We start from the raw sequence: 27,930 nt of genomic DNA, 5'->3' as shown, positions 1-27,930 counted from the left end.
AGTTTCCATCTGCGCGTGGCGTCACATAAACAGGCGGAGCCATGGTGGGTGGGGGCGGGGAAAGATGAGGGGGGGGGTGTGTGTGTCAAATATTGACGCATGCGCAGTGGGGCTCCTCACACAGACACTTGTCGCGCTGTGGTCGTCCGCGTCGCCCCCTCGAGTCGCCAGCAACTGCGGCTTTCTTCATCGACTCCAGCACCTCAGCCTCGCAGATTCACAGCCCCAACACACCCCATCCCATCCCCTCCCACGACCCACCAGCCTCCTCAAGCCGTACAAGTCCACGGCGTCATGCTGACGAGGAGGCCGGCGGCCGGGAGGCTGCGCGGGTAATCGGCGGTGGTGGTTGCAGCCTGGTTTGCTTGCGAGAGAGCGAGGAGAGAAGTCGCCTTTGGGAGAGCCGCGTTGGAAGCTGCGCATCCGGTGAGCGGTGGAACGAGAAGAAGCGACGAGAAGAAGCGACGAGAAGAAGCGAGGTGAGTCTGGTCCTCCTGAGCCCCCCCCCCCGCCCCCCCTGGCTGAGGATGGTGGGGGTTTGTGATGTGGTTTGTGAGGCGATGGACGTGGAAATTCGCGCACGAGTCGACGCCGCTTCGGGTTTGATTCGTGCCTGAAATTGTGGGCGACAACGGAGCCGAATTGGGGGGAGGAGGAGGAGGAGGAGGGAATCTCCGCCCTTTCCCTGACAGGGACGGCGACCAGGAAGACCAAAAATGGTCTGATTGAGGTGATGTTTATTTAGTCTGATCTGGGTGACATTTAGTTTCGGAAGATGATGACGTGGTGATTGATGCATCTGCATCGGCGGCAGGTCCAGTTGATGTTCAAGTGATTGAGTCTGGTGGATGTGATGATGTGCTCGGGTGGTCAGTTTGATGAGGTGAAACAGCCTCCGATTCGTATTATGGTGACGAGTTGCAGATTATTAGATGGGGCATTTTATTTAATTGAGGATGATGATGACTCGAGCGTGTTGTTGATGCAGATTCAGTGTGGTGGGGTCACGTTTGATGGAGTAGTTGAGTCCGCTCGATGATGTGGATCTGGCACCGATTCGGATTTCGTGTTTTTTTAGTACGAGGCAGGCTATGATTATTAAACTGTTGAGTCTGGACCGAATGATGAGCTGCATTCGTCCGAGATCCCAATTATAAGATGTTTTAGTCGGATCCACGTGCAGAGTTTTAGTTTGTACTGCAGATGTGGTTTAGTCTGATAAAGATAGTGGCGAGGTTGACCACACCCTCAGATGCACATGTCGGTGAGGTGTATCAGTCATCTCTCCAAGTTCGCGAACATTGCCACCACCATCACCGCCACTCCGTGTGTAAGAAGTCTGCAGTGGTTGTATCATACAGAAGCTCTCCACCATCGCTACATGAATGAGGAATTTCCACCTCTGGCATAGAACAGGGATGAGCGCTATCCCACACCCATTTCGGTGTCGAGATACTGTACTTTCACAATTGTTGTCATCGTGGTAGGTGCCTCCGCCCGCCTAAAATCTGACCCAACTACTTCGCCAACAATGATCAACGCAACCTCACACTCGTATGAGACAGAGAGACGGGGACACCTGAGCTATTGTGGTTGTTATCTCTTCAGCCCTTGACGTGGGTGGTCATCTCTTGGAGGTCATCTCTTGGCATCCACCTGAGATGGGTTCGAATAATTTCTCGCCCCGTGCCTCCCGCTCACAGATGAACTCCTCTTTCATGGAGGCAAACCGGTCCCTGGCCGTGGCGGCCACGGAGGCCGTGGCGACACTGGTGCCATCGTCCGGGGGGAGCGCCGAGACAACCGTCACGTTGGCGCCCATCGGCCCCACAATTGCCCCCGACCATGGCAACGTCACGCTGCCGCTCATCTTCCTGCAGACGTCGGCCGCGCAGGCCATCTCGGGCTTCTTCGCGTGGTGCGCGCTGCTCATCACCTTCCACCAGGTGAGTGCGTGGTTGACGGTGGGGGCAGGTGTAGTACGTGGGCAGCGGTAGTGTAGTGGTCAGCGTGCTGTGCTACGCTCACGGCCAACACCAGTGACGATTATCTGAACCAGTCCTGGGCCTCCCCTGGGTCGACTCGGCCTCAAATACATACCTAGTACGGTGTGTAAACATCGTCTCTAGGGAGACAGGCGGTCAGGCGTTGGTGCTGGCCAAACCACCCCCTCGTGTGCCATTCCGGCCTTCATAGGTGCTTGCTGACAGCACTTGCCCCAATGGTCTGTTAAGGCTATACGGGGATCTTTGTTGTTTGTAGTAGGCATTGTAAGTGTGGCTGGTGTGCTAGGTTGTGGCAAGTTTGGATGGTGCTACTGGTGTGGTATGTTTAGTTGGCAGCACAGGTGGGAATGGAGGGACAGGTGTGGTAGGTGTGGCGCATGGGTAAGGTTTCCTAGGTGGTACTGGTGGGGCTGGCATATTTTCTCCTCCATAATTCCTGTGTAGTGAGGTTGATTGGCTGCTGTTTTCTGTTATTTGTTCAACCACCCGAGAGTCCTTTGAGATATAGGTGTTTGATAGTTATGTAGCTACAATTTTATAAGTTTTGAAGGTTTTTTTTTGGCTCGTATTTCAATTTGAATTTTAACCTCCGTGTTTTTGCGAAATTATGAACTCCGTTGTCAGTCTGTATTTGACCAGGTAACAGCTCACTGAGGGAGCCGAGGTCTTCAGTAAATAAAAACATGGGTCGCAGGTGAGATCTATGGAAATTAATACCAAAAGAACACTATTCTTAAGTGATTGTTCAAGACCCTGTGACGTGATTGGGGAGTGGAGGTCGTGCTGTTGTCATAACCCCGAACGTTACTCCCAGCCGAATTATCAAATATATTATGGCCCTTGCGTAACTGCAGGTTCAAAGTCTGTGGCGAAAGAGATAATCTCATGGGGCTGGTCACTTGAATAAACAGAGGTGAATTTAACGCACTCCCAGCTCGTTTGAGATTTGAAGTTTAACTTAGGGCAGCTCGTGTTACTAAACGCTCTTTGTTACAAAGTAAACACTCAGCGGTGGTGATTTCACGCCGTTTGCGTTGATCCGTTTCAACTGATGAGCGGAACGCCTCCACGGAGTCACGCAAGGTCAAGTTGAATATTAAAGTGCTGGCATCTCAGCAGTCCTTGAGCCAACAAGTGTCATTAAATGTATATATATATTTTTTAGAATACGCTGAGCACTAGTTTATTTTGGGCACTTGCTGTTTTTGTGCTCATCTTTTTGTTACGTGATTAATTTCTTACTTATTTTTGTGATGTGTTGAATAGCGATCGTGATTGATATATAATTGGTTAAAAACATTTTGAGATCTGGGATGAAATACCAAACATTGCTCTTTGATAGTTCCCTTTAGCAAGCATTCCGGCTGCTAGAATAGGCGTTGACGTCTTGACTCCTTGTAACTTGACTCTTCAGAAAGAGAGATCTTAGCTAGGCACACGATTAAAACATGCGCTTGGAGAAAACCCAAGCAGCACGCAACATTCATTATATAACTTGGTAACATAAACAGTGAAGAAAAGAAGTTGTCATGTAAATTTACTCAAATCACGATGCCTTTTTGAAAGCTGGGTTTGTAAACAAAACAAAAACTTGCTCCTGGGCGAACCTGTTTGCATTGCAAACGAAAGGGATGGCGCATGTGGTATTTCCTCTGCGCTCTGTGGGGGAAGCACTGCATTGTGTGGCCACGTGACGGTGGGGTCACCGTGTGGCAAGCATGCTCAGTGTGGGTCATTCTGGGTTAGGATAGGGCACGGTGTGGCCAGCAGGAGAGATGCTTGCTTGGCAACATGGCTCTGTGGGTTATTGTGAGCTATGATCGATGACGGTTTGGCCAGCTGGGTCACTGTGGGTCATGGTGGGTTGGGATAGGTATTATTGTGGAAAGCTGGCTCAGTGTGGGTCATGCTGGGTTAGGATAGGTTTTGGTGTGGGACGCGAACTCAGTGCGGCAAACTGGGTCAAATATAGGTTACTGTGGGTTAGGATGGGAGATGGTGGTTGACGTTGGATCAGAGCGGGTGACAGTTGGTCAAAATGGGTCACTGTTGCTTGTGGTAGGTCACATTGAGTTATGCAAGGTCAGGGTTAGTATAGGTCATTGGTCACAGTGGATTAGTTTGGGTCATCGTAAGTTTCATTGAGTTAGGTTTGGCCAGGTGGGTCACATTGCATTTGGTTTTGGCAGGGTGGATTAGGTTTGGCCACATGGGTCATGGTGGGTTAGAGTGGATGGATGATATTGAGTTAAATTTTGGTCATGGAGAGCCAATGTAGATCAGGGTTGTTGAGCGCTCATCACCGGGTTCCCAACGGGCGTGCACATGGACGTGCACATGGACGTGCACACGGGCGTGCACACGGGCGTGCACACGGGCGCGCACACGGGCGTGCACACGCCGTTCATCGTCTCTTCCAGCCCGATTATAAAATTCATAAAGCGAATGCGTACAGTAACGACTGGGAGAACAGCTCCTTCAACAACAAAAGCGGCTTAATAATGAGTTTGCTTTGTGCATTGTTCTTGCGCGCCGCATGTGCGTGCGCAGGCTGGGGCCAAATTTTAATTTAATGCGGTGTTTAAAATTCACTCTGCATGAGCAGCAACAGTGGGAAAGACCCCGTTTGCTCATGGCGAGCAGAGACGGCCCCATCAGGGCCTGATCACGAACCACACCCACCACCGGACAATGCCCTTGCCATTGCAAATACAAAACGTTTGTTTATTTTGGAGTCGACCTCTTGGGGCAATGATGCGGTCTGTTATGGGCCATACCAAGATTCATATCCCCTCGGCTGAAACTATTCATGGCTTCGACCCAGAATCTAACGTCCGTTACGATCTGCCCTCCCCTGCTCGTTCAGCTGGTTTGGGTGGTGCATTGAGTGTTCCCCGGTGGTGCCACTGGTGGCACGGGTGGTGTGTTGATACAGCGACACCGTGTCGAATGGGCGGCACTAATTTGTTGCACGCTCCTCCTCACAGTGGTGGCGATGGCCCTGACAGCCCGGGTGTGTGTGCTTTGTCTGGGCTAAAAACACAATCGGCATCCATACTTGCGTTTGTGTATATAAATATATACTGTATGTATGTGTGATCAGTGCTGTAGTGTTTCGCATGTGATATAATTTCAGTTGACCTGGATTAGATTCTAGACCATGTACAACATCAATGGTGAGTATCTGAAGCAGTCCTGGCACTCCGCTATGTCACTTAATCCTTAAATGAGTACCTGGTGTGGTGTGTAAACATCAGCACTGGGGAGACAAATGCGTATGGGTGTGATTCTGACCCTCCTGCCCAATGTCGACTTTAATATGTGCTCGCTAACCAGAGCTCTTGCCCCAGCATTATCTTAAAATTTAGATTGGAGTTTTTTGCACGTCGCTTGAGCGAGTGCATCTATATGTGAGTGTGTGCATTCATACGAGTACATTTGGCTTGTGCGAGTGTCAGTGAGTATATGATAGTTTGTGTGTGAGTTTGTGAGTACCTGTGTCTTGTGGGAGTGTCTGAGTGTACGAATGTGTGAGAGGGAGTGTATCTGAGTACCTGTTGCTTGTGTAAGTGTCTGAGTGTACGAGTGGATGAGGGTTAGTGTGTGTGTGTGGTATATGTGAGTGCATGTGGCTTGTGTGAGTGTCTATGCGAGTGTACGACAGTACGTGTGACTTGTGTGAGCACCACTCTGCGCCGCGCTTCGTTTAAAATAGACCCGGTCGCCCGACCATGTGGTGACGCCATCGGGGTTGCATGGTTTTCGTGGACCCTTCGAGTGAGACAGGCATAATGTGTGCAGGGATCACGTGCCGTCACAGCTCATACTTTGGTTGCTGCTGACATCTGCTCACGGCAGGTTACCTACCACAAAGCGAGGTGTGGTGGTTGGTGGTGGTGGCTGCTGCTGCTGCTGCTGGACATTATAGTCGGAGCAGAAGTAATTTAATGCGGGGTCGGCACGCGTTTCTGCCTGAGACAGCTGTTATAATTTAGGAGGCAGAACTTTGTAATCGTCGTGCAGATTTGTAAGACCCAAACACGCTGGACTGGGAAGTGGCTGGGGATGGCAGTATAGCGATTGGGTTTGTCAACTCATATTTTCAGAATGTTGAGTGTTATGCTGTCACATGCGTTGGTTTTCCCCGCCTACTCTGGCTTCCTCACATTTGCAAAATATTTTTTTAAATTAAATAACCAAACATCTGAATACAGGCCCCTCCTGTGAATGAGTCTCGAGACTTTATTGAGCGCGCTCTTGGGAAAATACTGTACATTACATTGTAAAGTAAATTATATGTTGCTTGAAGCCCAGTTGCAAAAGGCAGCTAAAGTGCAATATATACAATTGAAACAAAATAACAACGCCTTTGCAAGACAGCACCTCGCGTAGACCCTCCATCGAGGATGAGCGATGCCTTGATAGCGACACGGCGCCGGCTGCTGTTTGTTTTCTTTTTGCCCGGTGGCCATGGGCACCGGCGGATGATTGACCCAGGTCCGTATTATCCAATAGGCACTGTAGACACTGTAGACACTGTGCCCATGCCCTACGAAAATTAAAGGTTCTACGAAAAACATTTTTACCATGTTTTTTTGGTTGGATATCTTATCGATGAAAATTAATGGGATCATTTTAAAGATGCGCCATCCGATATGATAATCATTGTAAAACATTTTGAAGAAATGTTAGCTTATGTTTTTAGGCTTGCCTTTACAATAATTTCAAATAAAATCTGCTTATCTGCAGCACGCAGCGCGCTTCCATCGAATTAGGGCACAGACTAAATATTTGACAAGCATCGTGCGGTGCTGCATCCAGCGGCTGGATGAAGTCCAGCGGCTTGATGAAGTACCGCGTGGAACAGGCGAGTGACAGCGGCGGTCGTAACATAGGCAGTACCAACTGTAGAAAGTTATCACTGAAGGCCTACGAAACAGAAGTGCCTTGGGCCTACAAGAACCTCAAACCGGCCCTGGATCCACCCGCGGCCACTCGTTCTACCGTGGCTCCGAGGGATGAGCCTCGTTTGCTGCCATGGCAACAAGGCGATCGCCTGCTCTCACACCCACTGCCCCCTCCCTCCCTCCCTCCACCAACCTTTCCCCTTTTAAATCACCCTCCCTCCCTCCACCAACCTTTCCCCTTTTAAATCACCAGCCCACGTGTGTCGTCATGGATACACCGAGGACTGCATGGTGCTGTCGCTGGGGGTGAGGGATTTACGGAGAAATCTGCCATGCACCTGTTGCACGATGCTTGTCAAATATTTACGACGGTGTCGGGATGATGTGGGGGCGGCGGGGTGGGGGTGGCTTGCGGTGTTGGCAGCGATTGGGTCGTATCTTCGCATTTGTTTAGCAGCAGGGCTCTCATTCGTTATGGGGGTGGTTTTAGTCGTACAGTTATAATTACTAATTTACAACCCTTTGTTAAAACAATGCTGGATGAAGACTTGCTCACATCTTGTAGGCCATGGCGGGGGTTTTAAAAAAAAATAATGCTTCACTATCTTTGTTGGTCAGTGCAGATTCGTAAAGGTAGGCCCAGGACTGGTTCAGATATCGCCCGCCAGTAATGGGTATGGAATTTGTGCTGCCTGGTGCATAGCACAGGGTACCAACCACTGCGCCACAGCTCCACCCGTGTTTAGTAGTGGGATTCGTGAAGAGCCTTGGTACAGCCTAGCAGTGGAACTGAGGAGTGGTCTGAGGCTAACCACACCCCCCGACACCTTTAAAACTAAACCGGAATTATTACATCTGACACCATGACGCCGAAGCGCAGGGCCCTGGGAGGTTGCCCCCATTTGCAGTACCCGAGGGAAGGCTCTGAGTGGAACTTCTGAATTCACCCACACTCCACGATGCTTTGAATTGTTACAGAATCAAGATATGTTTTAACATTGGAGTGAAGTGGTATCACCTCTAGTGGCTGCAGGAGTGACATGGTATCTACAGTCACACATGACTGTGCACAAAACAGTAATCTTATATTTTTTTACTTAGTGGCAAAATCCTAGCGGTGATGAGTAAGGGCTTCAGTTCATTGGAGTATATAAACGTGTGTCGCTTCATAAGTAGCTTTGTGACATTGTCTTCCAGGACTATTCGCTGATATATGGTCGTGCATACAGCACTACGAGAGGTCCAAATTCAAATGTTTTTCCGTAAAACAGCATGGCTCCAAGAGCAAAGTCAAAAGAGTCCTTGATTTCTTACTCAAATGAGCATTGAGGCAGTGCCAATCTCATGTTTACAGCCCTGAGTCAGTGGGGAAAATCACCTCCGACATAATGTGCCTGGGATGAGGTGACACGGTGATGTCACCACCACAGCGGCCTGTGTCCGAGTGGGCTTTTGCACTCGGATTGGTGACTCAATATTGCCGTAGCCATCGCTGTTGCTGTGGTTTCGCTGTACCGTGAGCACAGCATGCCTTGCTCACAGCGACCGATAACCCATGACTCTGTGGCCCACATTAACTCATAAGCGCTGGATTGCTGTCATGAGAGAGCTGTGTAACGAGTGAGCTCGCGGAGACGATTACAGCTCTTGCTTCACCTCGCCGCCTTGCAGTGAGTTAGTCACCCTCGTGGGGGCCCATGTGAGAGTATAAATGTGCTAGGTTGGGGGAGACAACCTGGTGTATGTGAATTCTGTGCAGTGGCGATGTAGCTGTGTGTGCATGCTTTATGGGAGGTGGTGGAGTGGTAGTGTAATGGTTGTCACACTGCTATGAACCCGGCGAACAAAGTTTAATTCTTGCTCCCTGCCAACATCGGCGTCGAATATCTGAAGCAGTGCTGGATCTTCCCCCTTAGTCGACTCAGCGACGCGGTCGCGAGATGTTAAATACCTCGCCTAGTATACAGGAGGGCATGGGTTGGATCCCAACCCTGACACCTGTATATTTGGAGTTTGCATGTTCTCCCCGTAGTCAAGCAGATTTTTCTCCGGGTCTTCCGGTTTTTCCCTCCACATTTATAAACATACGTTTAGAGTATTTGGCCGCTATACCTCATAAAAAGCTACTTCGTTGAGCTATCATTTGTGGCCAGGTTGCTTCCGAAAAAGAGCTATATAGGTCAGTAGACCTTACCTGGTCAAATAAAAAATAGTTTAAAATAATTTAGGTTTAAATTATTACACCGTGATAACAGCATTGGGGATACAAAGGTGGTCGTGCGTGGTTCTGCATCGTGCGCAGTGCCGACCTTAATAGGTGCTCCCTAACAGTACTTGCCCCAACAGCCTGTGTTGGCTACACGGGGGTCTTTGTGTAGGGGTGGTGTCGGTGCGTACAATGTACCTGTGTGTGTGTGTGCTGGCCATGTTGAGCCTGTTAATGATCTGCCACAGGGGCCAAGTGTCGGCACTGGTTGTGACTGGCCGCGATGGCTCTGCCGTGTTTACAGATCATGTTTACATCTGTGCCAAGCAGAGCCATTGACACGTTCGCCCAGATAAGACTGCCCTTAGTTCTTTTAACTGGGTGCATCACAAAACACATTGTGGCCATCCGTGGTTGCCACCGAGCTTGAGTCAAGGGTTATATGCCCCCGGAAATTACCATCGGACACTGCATATACTGCACTTTAAACCGGACATTAAAGACCTTTGGACTTTACTCTGATGAGTGGGTCAGTGTGCGCTCACATCATAGCCCAAGTTGTAAATAAAAAAGCACTCGTAGCTACATGATAACGTTTCAAATTACAGCAGTCCCTGTGTGAACAGGTTTATGCTTTGCGATGCGTTTGTATTCAGACGTTGACGTGAATCCATTTTGTACTGTAATCGCTAACCCTTCCTTGCAGAATAGCTTAGTTTTGAATCTTTCCATGGGCTTTCTCACTCCTGAAGGAATGGGAAACCCCAAAAACCAGTGTCTCCTATCTTTAAAATGCTAATTTGGTTAGGGTTCGTGTACCTACTTATGTGTGTTATGATTCACCCCCCCCCCCCAGAGATTTGATTAATTGTCATTAGGGGAGTGTTATTTATTCAAGCAGCCTTACCAGTGATGTCACTAGCTCACAGCATGACGAGATTTTTTGTTAGTTTTTTTTGTCTGGTTAAAAGCATTCAGCTTCATGTCAGACAGCCTGGAATGCACAGACTAGGTGTGGGTTTGTGAAATACACTTGATTTTTAAAAACTTTTTTTGGCCACTAATTGGCTAATTAATTCATTTAGCTTATCCAGATAATATTTATTTAAATAAAGTAATTTGAAATGTAATCATTGGTATCAGTTAGATTTTTATTTAATAATTTTTACACATACAATTGTCCAGTGTCCCTTAAATGAGCATGTGATGGTGCTTATTTGCTTTGAGGGGCCTGAGCCTTTGATGAATGTTCCACATTTCTATGACATGGGCCAGTCTGTACATTGGTCAGCCTCTGCAGGCTTCGCGCAGAGTGGTGGAAATCAACTTATTGACACTGAAAGGGTGAAGATGACAGTAATGGGTCATGCACGACCACCAACAGTTCAACCCCCAATAGGAATTTGAATTCGTGACATTCGGATTGTGAGATTGATGCTCTAACCGCAGCACCATCCGAATTTTCATTTTAATCGGCAAACTTACTTTATTAATTGTCAGCTGCTGGTGGGCCTCGTGATTTGGCACGCAAGCCATGTGTTGGCAGGCGCGGTCTGTCCTCGCCGATGCCGGGGAGGAGGAATGTGGCAGTGCCTGCTGCACCGGTACTGAGCAGGTGTGACCGGGCGACAGGAAATGGTTGTGCTCTCGAATATGTCAGACACGTGGCGCTTGCTGTTGTCATTCAACCACGTCTCCTTTGCAAAAGAGGAGTGGCAAGATGGGGTTCTCATGGGAAGAAATAAAGGGTTCTCGACCGACCTATACTGCCTACCCACCTACCTGCCTACCAAATTATTTAAATAGCCATCTAAATACGCATAAATTAACCCATCAAACTACCCATCCACTTATCTGCTCACTCATACAGCAACTCGCGCACCTACTGGTCCACCCACACAACAATCCACACACCTACTAACCCACACATACGACAACAACCCACGCACCTATGTACACAAACAACGCACGCACCTACATACCCTCACAACAACCTACGCACCTACCTACCAACATAGCAACCCAAGCACCTATCGACCCACACAAAAACCCAAGCACCTACCTGCTCACACAACAACGCACACACCTCGGTACCTACCTACTCACCCACGGACACTCACCTACCTACCTACCCACTCAACTACGAGCACACCTACCTACCCACCCGTATACCTGTTAACCTTATTCTCAAACCTTGCCCCTCACCTCGTGTGTGTCGAATGCCTGCCAAGTGCCCACACCACCTCTCCTCGTGCGCCACCCACGAATGCGTTGGCGCACTTCGCAGCGCGACTGCATTTCGCAGTCCGTGTGTTGTGACCAGACGCGTCCGCTGGCGCGGTACACGCCGCCACACACTGCGCCACCGTCGCCCTGCACGGCAGTAGATCCCCACCCGGCGGAACATTTTACGGAAATTAAAACGTCCAAACAAAATGTAAAAGCTAGAGCAATGGTCACCCGGGCCTGCTTTGGGATTTCTCCGCAGGGTGGATGAGTGGATTGCGATTGGTGGCGGATCGATGGGCGACTGCCGGTTTCGCCGTACGGTTACGCATCGTCTTGCTTAAGGGGCCATGCCTAATCGGAGTGGGGAGTTGTATGGAGGAATGGTGGGGACGGAGTGGGAAACAGGGGGTGGGGTGGAAGATGGGCATGTAGCTGGTTGGTGCAGGCAGGGCTTCTCAACCCATGTTGCACTGAGGATCCCTTTCCATTAGTCGTGTCATGATGCATCACACCGTTTCATTAATCAAATTGATTCTTACGCTCATGAAACATGTGTCGAATCGAATTGCACGTGTGTATGTGGCTGCCTTGGTTGCCTATATGGATGGATGGTTTGATGGATGGGTGGGTGGTTGGATGGATGGTTGGATAGATAATTTGGGGGGGTGATTCGGTGGTTGGATGGATGGTTGGATGGTTGGCTGGTTGGCTGGCTGCCTGGCCCCTAGGGTGAGCACATTATGTTAATTGTCCTGACTCGTAAATCCCATTTCATCACAGCCGTTAGCTTGCATCATGCCTGAGTGTGGATGAGTAGTGACCCGGAATCTCAGTGATCAGTTAGTCAGCACCACCACTGATCATCTGGCAATACCCCATAATAAAACTGCACGGTGTCTTGGTCATCCCATGCCAAGTTTTATCTGGTTACACCACACCATGTTTTAGTAACACTGTACTAGAATTTCCTGTTGGAAATGTGCCCATGACCTAGTAACACTTTGCCAAGTTTTCCTGGTGATGCCGCACCATGTGCTGGTTGTGCCGGTGTAGAGTGACTGTCCATGAGAAGGGACCGGTGAAAGTCTTGCCAACGGGCTGCACCTGCCACCAGGATTCCAAAGTTGACCTCTGCTTTCAAATTTTATTTCATATTTTCGATAAGACTAATGCATCTTGTCGCTTGTTTACCAAGTGTACTGCTCTGTAAGCGTATCACGTCTTGCTTATGTTGAAGTACAGTAAACCCTAGCTATGCGCAAGTCACGGATTCGCGAGTTTCGCATATTCTCAAGTGACTAAATGTTTACTAATTCCCTATTCGCGACCGGCCGGACTCCAGTGTTGGCATGTGTCCATGCCAGACCAACTCCGGGGAGGTGCACGTAAATTTTTACATTTGAAACTGTCTGTGAAGATTAGGCACGCCCTCTCGGCTGCTCGCTTTGTCCTCAAGGCTCGCAGTAATCCCGCTCGGAACTCGCTATTGTGCATTTTTACTTTATACATACTTGCAGTCGACTCGTTTCTACATTTTGGTATAAATAAACGTGTTGACTGTCAGGTCCATTTAAAAGGACGCAAATGCAATCAGGGAAAGTGTTGCGGCTAGCACTCTCCAGAGTGCTAAAATGATGACTGTGCAGCGTTGTTATCAAACACCTGCATCTCCCAAGGAGTCGTCCTGCTGAATTCTTCACCATCACCACCACCACCTTCATTGTCGTCGTCGTATCATCATCATTAAAGTTAATTAAAAACACGTTGTTTATAATGTATTATTTATTGTAGTAATTGTTATTAAATATTTACCATTTTTCTACCATTTACCTATGTTTACTCGTACCAGGAACGTAACCCCATTTGTCCTGTTGGAACAAGGTTTCTGCATTTGCAAATTCCACATTCGCGAGCGTTTTCAATATAACATAACCTTCGCGGATAGAGGGTTTCGCTGTATTCTCAAATCGTCCTCCACTGTGAAAATTTACAAATGTTAATTATTATTATATTGAAGGTTTCGCTGGAGTATCCGGTCAGGTGGTGCTGTGGCAGTGGTTCACGTTCGGAAAGTCGTGAATTAAAATCGTAGTGTGGGTTTGACTCGGCTCATCATCATTACCATCATCGCTCTGTTGTAAGTGAAACGAGAAATTATTCTCATTTGATTTTATAAGCCTATTAAATTCTGCAAGCATTTGAAGTTGAAAAATAGTACCACTTTCTATAAAGTGGCCCCTACCATAGAAATATGGAACTTCCACGACAGACTTGGGGCTGCTCACATAGCTGAGTAACTCCATTATAATGTGTGCAGGTAGGCAAGTTAATTTATTTTGCTAGTGTACTGAAAAATTACGATTCATCGCGTCGGGTGTTATTGTCCTATTTTCTGTGCTGTCAGCAGCCGGTATCACTGCCCTAGGTGGTGTTTGTGTACGTGTGAGATAGTGTACTGTTGCATGTGCAGCTATGCACATGTGTGCGAGCGTGTGGTGGTCAAGTGGTTAGCGAACTGCGATTAAAACTGCGACCTGAGTTTGTATTTCCAGCCGTGGCTTTCGTTCGTGGCGAGTGATATTTTAATTCATCCTGGGCATTCGCTAGGTCGACTAAGTCTTAAACTGTGTACCTGGTGCAGTGTGTAAATATCAGCGTGCACTTGGGAGACAGAGATGGCCAAGTGTGGTTTTGACCACACCACCCGTATTGGACTGTGCCTCAATAGGTGTTTGTTAACAGCACTTTCCCCAACGGTGTGTAAAAGGCTGTATGAGCGATCTGCTGTTATATTTTACGTGGAGGAACAGAGAAGTATAGGCAATATCGTCTGCTTATATATAGTGTATTGTCTTCGTTTGTTCTGTGTACATGTATGTACGAGTTGTTTCATGTGCACGTTTGTCCTTGTGTGTGTGAGAATCTGTACGCGTGTTTGGAAGAGTGTGCGTTGTGTGTTTGTAGGAGCGCTTGCGTAGCAATTAGCGCGCTGCACTACGAACCTGGCCACCCGAGTTCGATTCCCACTCATGGCCACTAATAGTGACGAATATCTGAACCGGCCTGGGGCCTTCCCTAGTTTGACTCGACCTTAAATGAGTATTTGGTGCAGTGTGTAAAGATTAGCAATGAGGAGTCAAAGGCGACCAGGTATGATGCTGGCCACACCACCCCCTTATGTGCCGTGTCGGCCTTCATTGGTGTTCACGAACAGAACTTGCCTCAAGAGTCTGTAAAAGGCTACACAGGGGATCTTTGTATCTATTTATAATACATTTTTGCTGCCTCAGCAACTATTCAAAGGTTAAAACATATTGTTCCAAAATTGCTGAACGAGTAGGAAAAATCCACTCCCTACATTTATATGCTTAAAAAAATTAATTGCGAAGAATATTTATTCAACGTATGATGTACATGAGCTCAGTCGGTCACTCGCTGGCCTGGCTATTGTGAGGCCACCAGTTCAGTTCCCAGTCAAGGTTTATTGAGCCCCACCAACATCACCATCCTCACCGTCATCATCATCATCATCACTTGGAATAGAAAAGCCAACAATGCTTGTTTATGGATATACTGCCCCCCCCCTCCCCGTCACAGAAATGTGGACTTTCCATCACTGACTTCGGGGCACCCTACACTCATGTGAACAGGAAGATAACACCCTGGTACACACTGTAACAAGCTGGAACATTTTGGACCCCGGTTAGAGTCGTGGCTGGGGCTATGTATGTAGCAGCACTGTTCATTTGGCAAGGGGGTGACGCTTGGATACGGAAACTGCTGGGTGGCCGAGCGGTCGGCGGGCTTGCCGCTTGGTCATGTCGCATGCAATTGTGGGTTTGATTCCCGCTACAGTTGGCTGGTAATTTATTTCTGCGGTGTACTCAGCGAAGCGTGCGTTCTGCGAAAGGGAAGTACAAGACCTAGTGCCATCATCGACCGCGGGAGCAGGTCACTTTTTGCCTATGTCTTGCCACAAATCGCAAATGTAAAATTTACCAAGAAATACATTCCATAAAGTTCTTATGTAAGCTGACAATTTAGGGAAATTTACAATTGCCATTTTTCTTCTTTGGTTCTTTCGGTAAAGTCACGTAGAATGATAATAAAATAATAAATTGATAAAATAAAATAACACAATAATATTCTCACGCCGTTTCGGCCACAACACAAGCGGCCTTCATCAGGTGAAGGGGGCGAGACTGTCTGGTTCGTTCACGGCCAACAACAGTGACGATTATCTGAACCGGTCCCGGGCCTCCCCTAGGTCGACTCAGCCTCAAATGAGTACCTGGTGCGGTGTGTAAACATCGCCACTGGGGAGACAAAGGTGGTCGGGCGTGGTGCTGGCCACCCACCTCTCGTGTACCGTTCCGGCCTTCATAGGTGCTTGCTAACAGCACTTGCTCCTACAGTCTGTTAAGGCTATACGGGGGGTCTTTGTATGTATATTTTACTTATTTTGCTTCGTACGTAGCTTACTGTGCTAATCAGAAGTGCAGGGGAAGGACGACAAACCAAGCACAAAAAGCAGTTCTGAAGAAATTAGTTTTAAATCTAGATTTGAAAGTGCATAGCTCCAGTGGCTTCCTAATATCGGAAGGAAGAGCGTTCCAAACGGCCGCAGAAGTGCATATCAAAGTGCACGATGCAGTAGCCGTCTTTGTTCGATGGTTAGCCAAAAGCCGCTGCGAGGATGACTGAAATTCGCGTAATGGTTTATGCTCCTTGACGAGATTAGCAAGGTATTGTGGTTAATTTGTGGCAAGCACTTGGTGTACAATAAGTGCAACGTTATAATGTATTTTTGTGTGTGTTTAGTTTGTTGTCCTTCCCCCACACTTATTTGCATGGTTGGCTATGTACGGTTCTATATATATGTATTCGTCCGGCAACCGGAAGCCAATGCAGCTCCGGGAGTAGACATGATCATGTGAGTGAGTAGTGGTGTGACGAGCGTAACGCCGTGCGTGTGTGCGTGCCAGATCTACGTGCACCTGAAGCACTATAGCTGCCCGAACGAGCAGCGGCACATCGTGCGCATTCTCTTCATCGTGCCCATCTACGCCTTCGACTCGTGGCTCAGCCTCCTGTTCTTCAGCAACGACCAGTTCTACATCTACTTCGACTCCGTGCGGGACTGCTACGAGGGTAACGCCGCCGCTCGCCAGCGTCGCCTCGCGCACACGCGAGAGCAGCCAACGGCGCACAACGAAAACCGCGATACACACCTGCGCCGCACCCGTGCCAGCAGTCCTTATTAGCATGTGTGTGCCAGTGTGAGCGTGTGTGCTTGTACGTGGAAGTGAATGCCTGTGTGCGAGTGTGTGTGGGGAGTGGTAGTGTAGCGGTTAGCGCGCTGCGCGACGAACCCGGCGACCTAAATTCAATTCCTGATCACGGGCAACACCAGTAACGATTATCTGAACCGGTCCTGGGCCTCCCCTAGGTCGACTAAGCCTCAAATGAGTACCTGGTGTGATGTGTAAACATCGCCATTGGTGGGACAAAGGCGGCTGGGCGTGGTGTTAGCCACCCACCCCCTTGTGTGGCCTGCAGGCCTTCATAGGTGATAATCGCTTGCAGCACTCTCCCTAACAGTCTGTTAAGGCTATATGTGGGATCTTTGTCTTTGTAGGTGCTCGCCAACAGCCCCTACCCTCGCAGCCTATGTAGGCTACTATGGGCATCTTTGTCTAAGTAATGTAGATGCAGCTTTGTTTTGTGTGTCATGCGTGCTAACGTGTGCTCTTACCCTCTTATCTTTTTGCGTTGCAGCATTTGTGATTTACAACTTCCTGAGCCTGTGCTATGAGTACCTCGGAGGGGAGAGCGCCATCATGTCCGAGATCCGGGGCAAGCCAATCGAGTGGGTCCCGGGCACCAATGTCACACACAAGCGAATGTGAATCTGTCACTCAGTTTGAGATGATGTGAATCTCAGTCTTTGTGTAGAAGCAATGCCAGTTAGCGTTGTTGGCTACGTACGGTGTGAAAGAAATTCAACATACATGCATAGTACGTGTGACCTCTGACCCCTGCATGTGCATGCAGGTCAAGCTGCATATACGGCACGTGCTGCCTGTGCGGTCACAACTACTCCATTGGCTTCCTGCGCTTCTGCAAGCAGGCAAGCTCGCACGTCAGACATGCTCGTTGATCGTTCACAACTGTGCTTGGTTACTTTCCAATCGTGGGGTGGCGAGACTGGCCTGAGCCATGATAATTAAATGGTCTGACACTGGCTCCGGGCTGCCAAGTGTCCCAGTGCTCATTTGAGCAGGAAGATGCTTTAGCTTTCACTTGCCCATTGAGAGCAAATTTTTGATGCGTGTCATCGTGATGTTGTGTAATTCAACCTCGCGCTGCCTTTCCATCGTCTCTGTCCAATACTGTCTCTGTCACTCTGGTCCCACACCCGATCCCCACTCTCCCCTCTGCTGCACGCTCCCTGTTCAAAATCTCACATTTCTCTTCCCTACTCCTCACTCTACTCCCTGCTGCCGTCTGCCACCCTTTCTCAGGTCTCTAACCCCACCCCTTGCTCCCTTCTTCTCACTCCCCACTACAAACTTTGAACTCCTTATATTATTCTCCACTCCTTACTCTCATCACTCCCTACATCTCGCTTACTCTATCCACTCTTGACTCCTCATTTCATACTCCGTATTCCTTTTGTCCGCTCACTTTTGTCCAGTTCCCACTTGCTACCTTGGACTCTCCGCTGTCTGATCCCTACTCCCCCGCCTGCTCCCTACACCCCCGTGTCTCACTGTATAATCGCTCTTCCCCTTTCCTCCCCTCCTCTCCCCACCTCTCCCCGTGCTGCAGGCGACGCTTCAGTTCTGTGTGGTGAAGCCGCTCATGGCCGTCGTGACGCTCATCCTTCAGGCCTTCGGCAAATACCGCGACGGCGACTTCGAGTGAGGGGGCTTCCCGGATCCCCCCCCCCCCCCGTCACTGCCCCGCGATCCCCTTCTTCATTCTCAGATTCCCTTCATCTCCGCTCCTCCCTGAACCCTCTCATTCCCCCCACCACCCTTGCACTCGTTAATGTATGTGCGGGGAGAGGAGAGGGAAGGGGTTGGTGGTGCTGCAAGGTGGAGGTGGGGGGGATTTGTGTGGTCTATTTGTGCCCAGACATCTGCTCAGGAAACTGACTGCATTCAGGGCAAATTAACCATGGCACCCATTCCACAAATAAATGGATATATATTTATTTTTCCGTGCCTAGTTTTTACGCTGTAAAAAGGCAGTCATCGCTTTTGTGCTCGGTGACACAAAGGCTCCTCTTTAAACCACGCGACCCCCCCCCTTCTCCTTCCCCTCCCTCCTGTCCGGGGCCTTGTTAATAGCCAAAGCTGGGTGGATCAGTGGTCCATGATGGCCGCATCAGAGCACAAAGGCAGCGCTGCTGAAATCCTGTGTTTAAATCCGGGTTTCAGCTCTCTGTGATTAAAACGGATTCTCAAGTGCAGCGAGTTGATGGTCTGAACCCAGTTACCAGTGAATGCACAGAAAACCCCGTCACATTTAAGTTTTTTATTTATTTTAGAACAGCTCTGAGTAGTAAAAATCTCGGTGTTATTGACGTGCGATCAACTCTCTCTGCAACTGGATAAAGATGCTATAAAAGTGACCTGAGAAATAGTTCTGTGAAATATTTTTTCCAATGCCGCTCTCTTGACACACGGTGTTACACTGCTCTCACAACGAGAGTTCCGAGTATAGAATTCTTGTTTTGGTATAAAGCAGGTCGTGGCTTCGATCCCAACCCTGACGCCTATGTATTTGGAGTTTGCATGGTCTCTTTGTAGTCTCATGGATTTTTTCGCAGGGTACTCCGGTTTAATCCCTCCACATTTAGAATCAACAGAGGTTTAAGAGTATTTGGCCGCTGGGTGTGGAGGTGAAGGGGTTAGGCGGGTGACTCCGGGTGTGGAGATGGAGTGACCACGAGTGTTACGGAGTCGGTAGAACGGAAGGGGAAAGCACGCGCCGCGTGTGGATTCGATGTACCGTGGGTTTACAGCAGGAGACATAAAATATATATTTTTTTACATTCGTTCATCATCACATTATAACAGAACCCGAGGTTTATAGTATTATGTATTTCGCTGATACATGTGTTTGGTGAATGTAAATATATTGATTACATGTGCACAGTAATGACACTTAACCAGGCAAGAGAAAACTGTTTAGTAGTGAGATCTGGGAGGCTACATCTTGGCAAGAAAGTTATTATTCTTATACCAAACTGTACCCACATTCCATCGCATCGACACAACAGCTTACACTTGCCAATAACATCATGGGTTCTTTAATGTTCGTAGTCGGCACACAGCGACGATTCAACAGTAAAAAAATATAAGGCAGCTGTAGCAGGAAACAAACCGTCAGCAGTATTGTGCGAGGTCCTCCGATTGCTAGATCTAGCTCGCATTTAATGATTCACCAGTTTATAACACGATACATCCATGAAGTGACATGTAGAAAATTCAACAATTTAAATTTCACATGCGCTGTACGCGATCTTGTTCATAGAAACCCCGCTGCTGCTATGGATTGTACATGAACCACAGGCGGCAGAAAATTATCAAGCATTGAATCGAAGCGCCTTCCCGAATCGCAACGATTTGTCGGACCGTGGAGGGGGTGAAACGTTGCAAGTGAAGCTTGTTCCAAGCGTCGCCAACTCACCGCTGCTCTACTGCCCTGTGGCTCCCAACCCTGCCTGCCACCCTTTTCCCACTCCCTCCGGTCCCGCCTCCCCTCTACCCCCCGGCAGCGTGTCTAATGGGTACCTGTACGTGACGATCATCTACAACGTGTCCGTGAGCCTGGCGCTCTACGCCCTCTTCCTCTTCTACTTCGCCACGCGCGAGTTGCTCAGCCCCTTCGAGCCCGTGCTCAAGTTCTTCACCGTCAAGTCGGTCATCTTCCTCTCCTTCTGGCAGGGTGGGTGGCATGTGGGAGGAGGCGTGGGCGCACGGCGGCACCACGGGTACATAGAGATGGGAGACACGGGCACACGAAGACATGACAAATGTGACGCAGGCGGAGACATTTGGGCATGCCTGAGTAGCGGAGACCTTGACGCATGGATATGTGGGCACACACACAGGCACGGGTACGGGGAGTTACAGACACGCTTGTAAAGGAGACATGAATACACAGTGATGTAGGTGCACATACGCACTAACACTGGGGCTCGTACGCACCCATGCATCTACATCCACATGCACACGTGATAGTGGACACGCACAAACAAACATGGGTACGTGACAGCACACGGATACATTGGCATGCAGGTATATGAGCACCCTTGTATATGGTCCCATGATTGCATCGACACAAGGGCATACTAAGCAGGCAGGTGTCCATGGTACAAGTAATCAGGTAGACACCTACACGTGTACGTACAAATATTGGTTAAGCAAGCACCAACCCACGCATGTGGGCCTCACCTGGGTACGTTGGTTTCCACACACACAGTTCCCCCAGACAATCTACGGCTCGGGAAAATGACCGGACAAATCACAACCTCGTCTCGCCTATCCCGACCCGATCGCCTGTGCGAGCGACGCTGCTTGTCAATCGATGCCGACCGTACCTCCACTGTGACCCCTCCGACCCTTTGCAGGCATGCTGCTGGCGATCCTGGAGAAGTGCGGGGCGATCCCCATGATCTACTCGCTGGACGGCAAGCTGGTGGCCGGCGTGGGCACTGTGGCGGCTGGATACCAGAACTTCATCATCTGCATTGAGATGTTCTTTGCGGCAGTCGCGCTGCGCTACGCCTTCTCGCACTGGCCCTACCTCAACAAGCGCGTCGACACACTCGGTGTGTGCACACGCACACGTTCGTCATGGAATGATGCGTTCATTAATTAATGTTGCTTGCGTCATGAGGCTACGCGCTGGATCGTGTGCGTATAAATATTATCGGATTAGCACGGTTGCCTATGTACGGTGCGAAAGAAGATCAATATTCATAGATACATAATCTAATTTATTGAGTGCCTACACTCAAGGCGCTTGATATAGGTTACAAAACGGTGACAATATAATTATTTAGATGGAAGGGGCGTACAACGTTTAAGGAATGAGTGACGATGATAGATGGTACTTGGGAATCACGGAAGGGTAGGTGAGGGATGGGAAGGAGTGAGGGGATGGAAGAAAAAGAGGATGGGCTGATGTAGAAGAGGTGAGGCTTTGGGAGAGGGATGGAAGGAGGTTATGGAGGGGGACTGCTTCATGTACAGGGGAAGTATTCAGTCTATGGACAGTGTTGAGTCTGCGGACAGTGAGTCTATGGGCAGTGCTGCTTAATTTAAGAGGAAATTTATTCCAGTGGATAGATTGAATAAAAGACAAGGTTTAACACATAGGCTTTCGCGACCAATATTATGAATAAAAGATAAGGACCGAAAACGATTAATGCAAGTTACATGCAAATGATATGTTAATATGCTAACATTGCTCGCAATCCCGAATCGTGACAATCCATTGAATCGGTGAGGAGAGGGGAGTGGGGGAAAATCGTTACATTCCTAATCCACGTGCTCACGCAGCCTGGCCCATATTTTTGCACGTACTCGCCAGCTCGCGCACTGTAATACGCGCACGCCGTCGCACCCGCACACTCGTCGCACACGTGTATGTAACGCGACCCCGTGCCCACCCCTCCCCCGACAGGCCGGAGCGCCCCGATGAGCATCTCGAGCAGCCTCAAGGAGACGATGAACCCCAACGATATCGTGCAGGACGCCATCCACAACTTCTCGCCCGCATACCAGCAGTACACGCAGCAGTCGACGCTCGAGCGCAACGGCACCGGCCACGCGCACAGCCACACGTTCCACGCGCGCCAGCCGTCGGGCGGCGGGGGCGGTGGGGGGCACCCCTCGGCCCACGCGCACGACACCGAGAAGACGATGCTGCTGAGCTCCGACGACGAGTTCTGAGCGGCATCGTGGTGCGCGTCCGAGGCGGCACGACAATGCCGTCGCCGCCGCTGCTGCCGCTTACGACGCCGCTCCTGCTCCCGTCCCCCCCACCACCACCACCACCCACGTTTGCTTCTCCCCCCATCGCCCACCGTCTTCCAACGCCGCCTCTGGTGGCGCGGTGAACTGATGGCAGCGCTCCTTTCTGTGACCCCCCCCTCGCCGCCCTTCACCACGAACGCCATTTGAGTAGTTGCTACCAATTTTGTGGGCGCGTTGTGGAGTGTTTGAGGGGATGGCAACCGCTTGGCGGTGGGGGGGGGGTTGAGAGGGGTTGTGGGGAGTAGCGGGAAACACCAGAAGCTGCTCACCATTTACACAATCGTGCTTTCTTGCGGTTCTCACTCTCTGGCATTAAATTCACTGTCGGGGGGAAAGACACGTAGACATGTAAACAAGCTTATTTCGTTGAGACGTTTTTTTTATTTTAATTGAGGGAGAGGAATTATTCCATATTCGTGCATTCACAACCCAATGAAGCCGGTTTTTGCGTGGGAAAACAACACGGATGACGCGGATTTTGCGCCGGCTTTCGGCCGGTGAAATTTACGGGAATTGTTAATCATCGTCGTGTTTGTTTTCTTTTTAGTTTTTTGTTTTTGAAAAATAATTTACTGCATGGATGTCGGCTTACTAGGGGGGGCTAGGGGGGCGGGGGAGGGGGGCAGGAGTGAAAGGGGGGGGAGCTGTTATGCTGCGAATCTCTGGAATTTCTGCAGTCGCGTCCGTGATTGCTTCGGGGTGCCGTGAATCCCGGAGGAATTTAGCGTCAGAACGTTTAGTCCATAAATGCGACCAGAGGCAGGACGTTTATTTTGCACTGCACTTTCAGTTGGCGATTAGGCTCGAGCGGGTTTGTTTGATGTCACTTAACTGCAAATTGACTGGCATTCTATAAATTATTGTTTTTTTAAACTGAGACGAATTTTAACTTAAGCTGACGAAATGGCAAATCTGGGTTTACCCAAGAACTAACTTTAACCAACAAGGGGGTGGGATTCTGCTCCCTTGCAACCTGAGTCACCAGTGGAAATGTAACATTGGCTATGGTGGGGACCAGTCTTGCATAAGCCAACGATTGCTACTGAGTGGTGCTTTCTGAACCTGAACCTAACCCTCACCCTAAACATAACCCTATCCCTGGTCATAATTTTAAACCTAACCCCACGAAGCCAAACTCTAACCCTAACCTGAGCTCTGAAGCTAAAACATAGCCATAACCTCAGACCTTACCACAACTAAACTTAGCCCAAGCTATAACCCACACCCTTACCACTGTATTTATATTGGGATACTCTTCAGTGGCCTTTGTGACTGAATGCAGGATGCAAACTTTTTAATGACTGACAGAAATAAATATTGATTAAAAATTGCTATGGCATTCAAACACTTAGTGAAATGGTTATTTTATTTGACTTGTTCACAATATATTATTGTGCTAGCCTCATTCATAAACCGACCCCAAACTATATACCCCTAGCCCCGAATGTGAAACCCACCATGAACACAATCCCTGTCACAAACCCTAACCAGATCCTGGGTGGAAACCCCCATTCCAGTGACCATCACCAGCCATAATCAATCTACTGTTGGATGAATACCTCTCCCAAGCCGTTGCCTTCTCTCACAATCTTGCGATGTAACAATCCCCACCCAGCACACCACGTGCCGATCTCGTGACTCCCAACTCTTAGGTGGATGTCCTTCCAAACGTGTTCCATCCCTTGGCTGCCACTCTGTTATTACCCTTGACCATTGGCCATCAACCCTTCGAGTCTTGCTCAAGGCCGCTTATTTTTCTTAACGGTTACAATTCTATCTTCACCCTGCGGATATTCTCCCATCCATGTGTTTTATATTTTAATAACAATGCCAAGCATGCATACCTCCACGCTTTGATATTTTTTCAGTATTTGTTCCAAATGCTTCGTCAATGACATGACATAAACCCGTATGTCATAGCAGGTAGTAAGCATTGATTGAACGTTTTCTTCTATAGGCACATTGCTATGTGACTCTTTATTATCAATTTCCGATTTGCAAGAGCACTCCAACCTGCTGTCATCTGCCGCCTCGTTCCATCATTTCGACTCTGGTCCACTTTCCATAACTGTCTTTGGTGCACGCACACACACTGCTCTGTTTTCAAAGCTGTGACCCTTAGACACATCTTCAATTGTTAAGCGAACTTGTTGAACATAACCTTTGTTTAAAAAATATATAATTTATCATGTGCCCCAACCTTGCACCGTTCTCTGTTATAAAGTTATGGTAACATTTCCTGCAGTTAATTTCCATTGGATGGTTATAACGATTATGTCATCAAGTCTAAGATGGTAACTTTTCCCCATTAATATTTACGCCTTTGTTTCTCCAATCCGATATTTAGAAATACCCTCCCATGTTGGTGTCGAATAACTTTGGCGATGGTTATTCTTTGGATAGTCTGCATGTTGTAAATAACCTAAGACAGTGCCCGGTTCTTCTCCATCGAATCCTAACGTTGCTTTCACCCGTACCTAACCCCGCCACCGTCATGGTGAATAAAATCAGAGTTGTAGGTAGCTTGAGAACCATGTTGCAGGCTGCACTAGCATGGGGCGGGGGGAGGGGGGGCGGAATATGTGACCGTACTTCACGCTGGTCAATGCAGGTTGGCGAAGATAACCACCTGACATGAGGAAGAGTGCACTTCTCGCATCAAGGTCACTCGGCCAGCGGTGCATGCTCTCTGGAGTTGTATATTCGTGTCGCTAATGTGAATCCGTTGCTGCTTGAACGCCACCCGCACCCGGTGCTTTCCGGTAATGGATTGCGCCCCAGTGTCTCCACTCCGTGAGCTTCTGCAGCGTAGAATAGCGAGAGCAACTGGCAGCTGCAGACTGAAAGTGGCAACATTTCCACGCGACCTGGCGTGGATCGTTTCACACACGGCCCGTAGCAGCGGTTCATTGTTGAACAAATGCAGGATCCACGAACAGAAGACTTGAATCCGAACTGTGTCCCCAGTCTTCGTCGACTTTATAGCCCTTGAGCCATTGGCCCAAAGATTGCTTATTGGTACCAACCAGTGTGGAAGATGCGAATAATAATTTTTGGAACAATTTTAATTTCGACATTACGAATATGGACGATGACAAGGTCATCGTGTTATCTTTTTTAAATATCTAAGAAAAAAATAATTATTAAAGATGGTGTCATGGTATTTATGACAGAATATCGTTTTAGGAAGGAAAAAATATGTGAACCGAAACATGTACAGCTTATAAAAATGGACGTATGTAAGTGAAGCTTTCTGAAAATGATGGATACTGTAACTAGTAGCATTTGTCACCCCAAGTGGTCCCGGTCAAGTACCTCTGCTCATGGGCTATTAACACAAAACTCCAATGTGCATAACTCAGAGGAGGAGGAAGGTTTCGTTGTATTTCATCGTCACTGCGAGCCAGGCCCCAGGTTCACGTCGCCGGTGCTGTGATGGAGAGCCGTGTTTTTATCCGTTTCTGGTTCGTGCGCCCTCGCAATTTTCCGTCGCAGAAATTACGGTGCCGGCCGGAACTGCGGTCCGCTATTGGTGCCTCGACGCGGCCGCTCTATCGCCTTGGGAGTTGGCGCGTTCTGCCGTCGCCCAGCGCCGCCTCATCGTTTTATTTGTGTCCCAATCCTCGTGGGATTCGCCCCGGAGCAAGAGTGGGGAGGAGGGTCAGCGTCGCGCTCGCGCGTGTGGTTGCGGTGATCGTGTGAGACAGGAGCGTGTGGTTGTGGTGATCGTGTGAGACGGGAGTGAGTAAGAGGGGAAAGGTGGAGTCTCACATGGAGGACAGCAAGGTGATGATGATCTGAAAACAGAGAATCGATCCTAATTCGTGTCTTAACCGTAAGAGTTTACAACTTTTTACCAAACTTAATCATCGCACTTCCTCGCACCGTTGATCCAAACTTCACTCAAACTCGAGTCCTAATTCCTTGTTCATACTCAATTATTATTTATAACAACCTTAGAATTTGTTGAAACGAGTGGGATTTGCAAGGGAGACCACATCCTAGTCCCAACCCTATCCCTAACCCAGCCTTCATCCGAATCCTCGTATTACCCAACAATAACCCTGGCCCAAGCAGTTGACGTAAAAATCGGCAGAGTAAAAACACGAGGAGCGAATTTTTCATTCTGTAAACAAATATAATGACACTGTTACCATAATGCAAACTGTCACTTCAATAAAATGAGGCACATTGTTCTCCAAGACTCCCCGAGTAATTACATACACCGGCTATTGGTAATTGAAAAAGAGATGTCGATTAAAGTTTGGAGTTGAGCCCGATTACGTCTCCAGGGTGTGCCTGGGAGGAGGCAGGGAGTGGTTTTACTGGGTCGTGGATGATGTGGCTGGGTAGGGCAGTGGTGTTGCAGCGAATTAAGCTGTGTGGCTCCTTGATCGTGACTGCACAGGGAGTCGTGTGGATTAGTGAGCGGTGTGGCTGGGTCGTAGTGAAGTTGCTGGCGAGTGATGTGCTCTGAACAGGGTACGCTCCCACGACTTTCCAAGCCACACCGTCCCCCCCCCCAGCCTTTCGCAATTAACCTAAACGACTGACACCAAGGTGACGTCTATCCACCACCCCTCACTCGACTCAACGCGTCGGTGGCGGTATAATTATTTCGTTCACGTTTGGAGGAGGGCGGCATTGAGCTGATATTGTTCGTGGCCTGATTCGTCGCTTTTTTTGTCTGACTTTTCTTGAGAACTTTCCGACACCTCCATCGCCAACATCCGGGAAAATCAGCCCGGGGATAGGGGGGGGCAAAGACGCTGCGGCGAGTTTGGGCCGCTTTGTGACGAAGCGAGTCGGGCCTAAGGTGTCGGGGAAGCTTTCGTGGGCGCGCGCGATCGTGGTCACGGAGGTGGTGGTAGCGGATATTGTATATAATGTACATGTATCATACGCAGATGTCTATCTCTGGATCGTAGAGAGTCTAGTTTTGTATCTGTGACGGCGGCGTGTTGGGCCGATCGTGCGCGACGCGTCCTCCTCTCGTGTCGGCTCCGACAGAAATAAAACTGCCTTGCAGTGCACACGGCTGTTGTCTGTATATTTTTTTAACAAGGTACGGACAAAAAAGTTATGATAATGTATTTGTTTCAAGCGCCTTTAATCGCAAGAGCACAAAGTGACGTTCACGTGAAAGTGTCAACACTACGTGACTAAAGTAAAATATAAAAAGACCACACAAGACAACGCCATTAGGGTGACCAGATTGCACTAAGGCATTGGGTTGGTACACCACGAGCGATGGTAATCGAAGTGAGTTTTCAGTTGGGACTGAAGAACGACAGTGATCTCCCCCCCAAACCGAGTCACGGACGTGGCTGGTGAGAAGGGCGTTCCCCGTAAGTTGGAGGAGCCACACGGGAGAGAGGCCTCGCGGTTCGCTCTGGCAGCGAAGAGATCGAGGCGTGGGTCACGTCGATGTTTTGACATCGACGTTGAACGCTCGTATAACGGTCGGAACATGGATGTTGTTCCTCTTACATATTTTGCTTTCGTTATATTTTTCAGGCGGTGGGGGG

The 27,930-nt window shown here is 49.0% G+C and overlaps 1 protein-coding gene across 1 annotated transcript; it reads left to right on the top strand.

The window, feature by feature from the left end:
• The first annotated feature begins 86 nt into the window (after positions 1–86).
• TMEM184B (transmembrane protein 184B) lies at positions 87–27,435 on the top strand. The gene is made up of 9 exons (XM_032977921.2): positions 87–479; positions 1,704–1,946; positions 16,334–16,499; positions 17,127–17,217; positions 17,403–17,478; positions 18,180–18,271; positions 20,137–20,306; positions 20,992–21,192; positions 22,050–27,435. Exons 2-9 carry the CDS (start codon positions 1,704–1,706, stop codon positions 22,316–22,318), a joined length of 1,308 nt encoding a protein of 435 aa, XP_032833812.1. The 5' UTR covers positions 87–479; the 3' UTR covers positions 22,319–27,435.
• Positions 27,436–27,930: the final 495 nt, after the last annotated feature.

This window comes from Petromyzon marinus, chromosome 3, assembly GCF_048934315.1.
Source record: "Petromyzon marinus isolate PM22_M1 ecotype Great Lakes invasive population chromosome 3, UKy_Petmar_22M1.pri1.0, whole genome shotgun sequence".
Taxonomy (NCBI): domain Eukaryota; kingdom Metazoa; phylum Chordata; class Hyperoartia; order Petromyzontiformes; family Petromyzontidae; genus Petromyzon; species Petromyzon marinus.
Note: the sequence above shows the minus strand (reverse complement) of the source record. Positions and strands in the feature narration are given on the sequence as shown.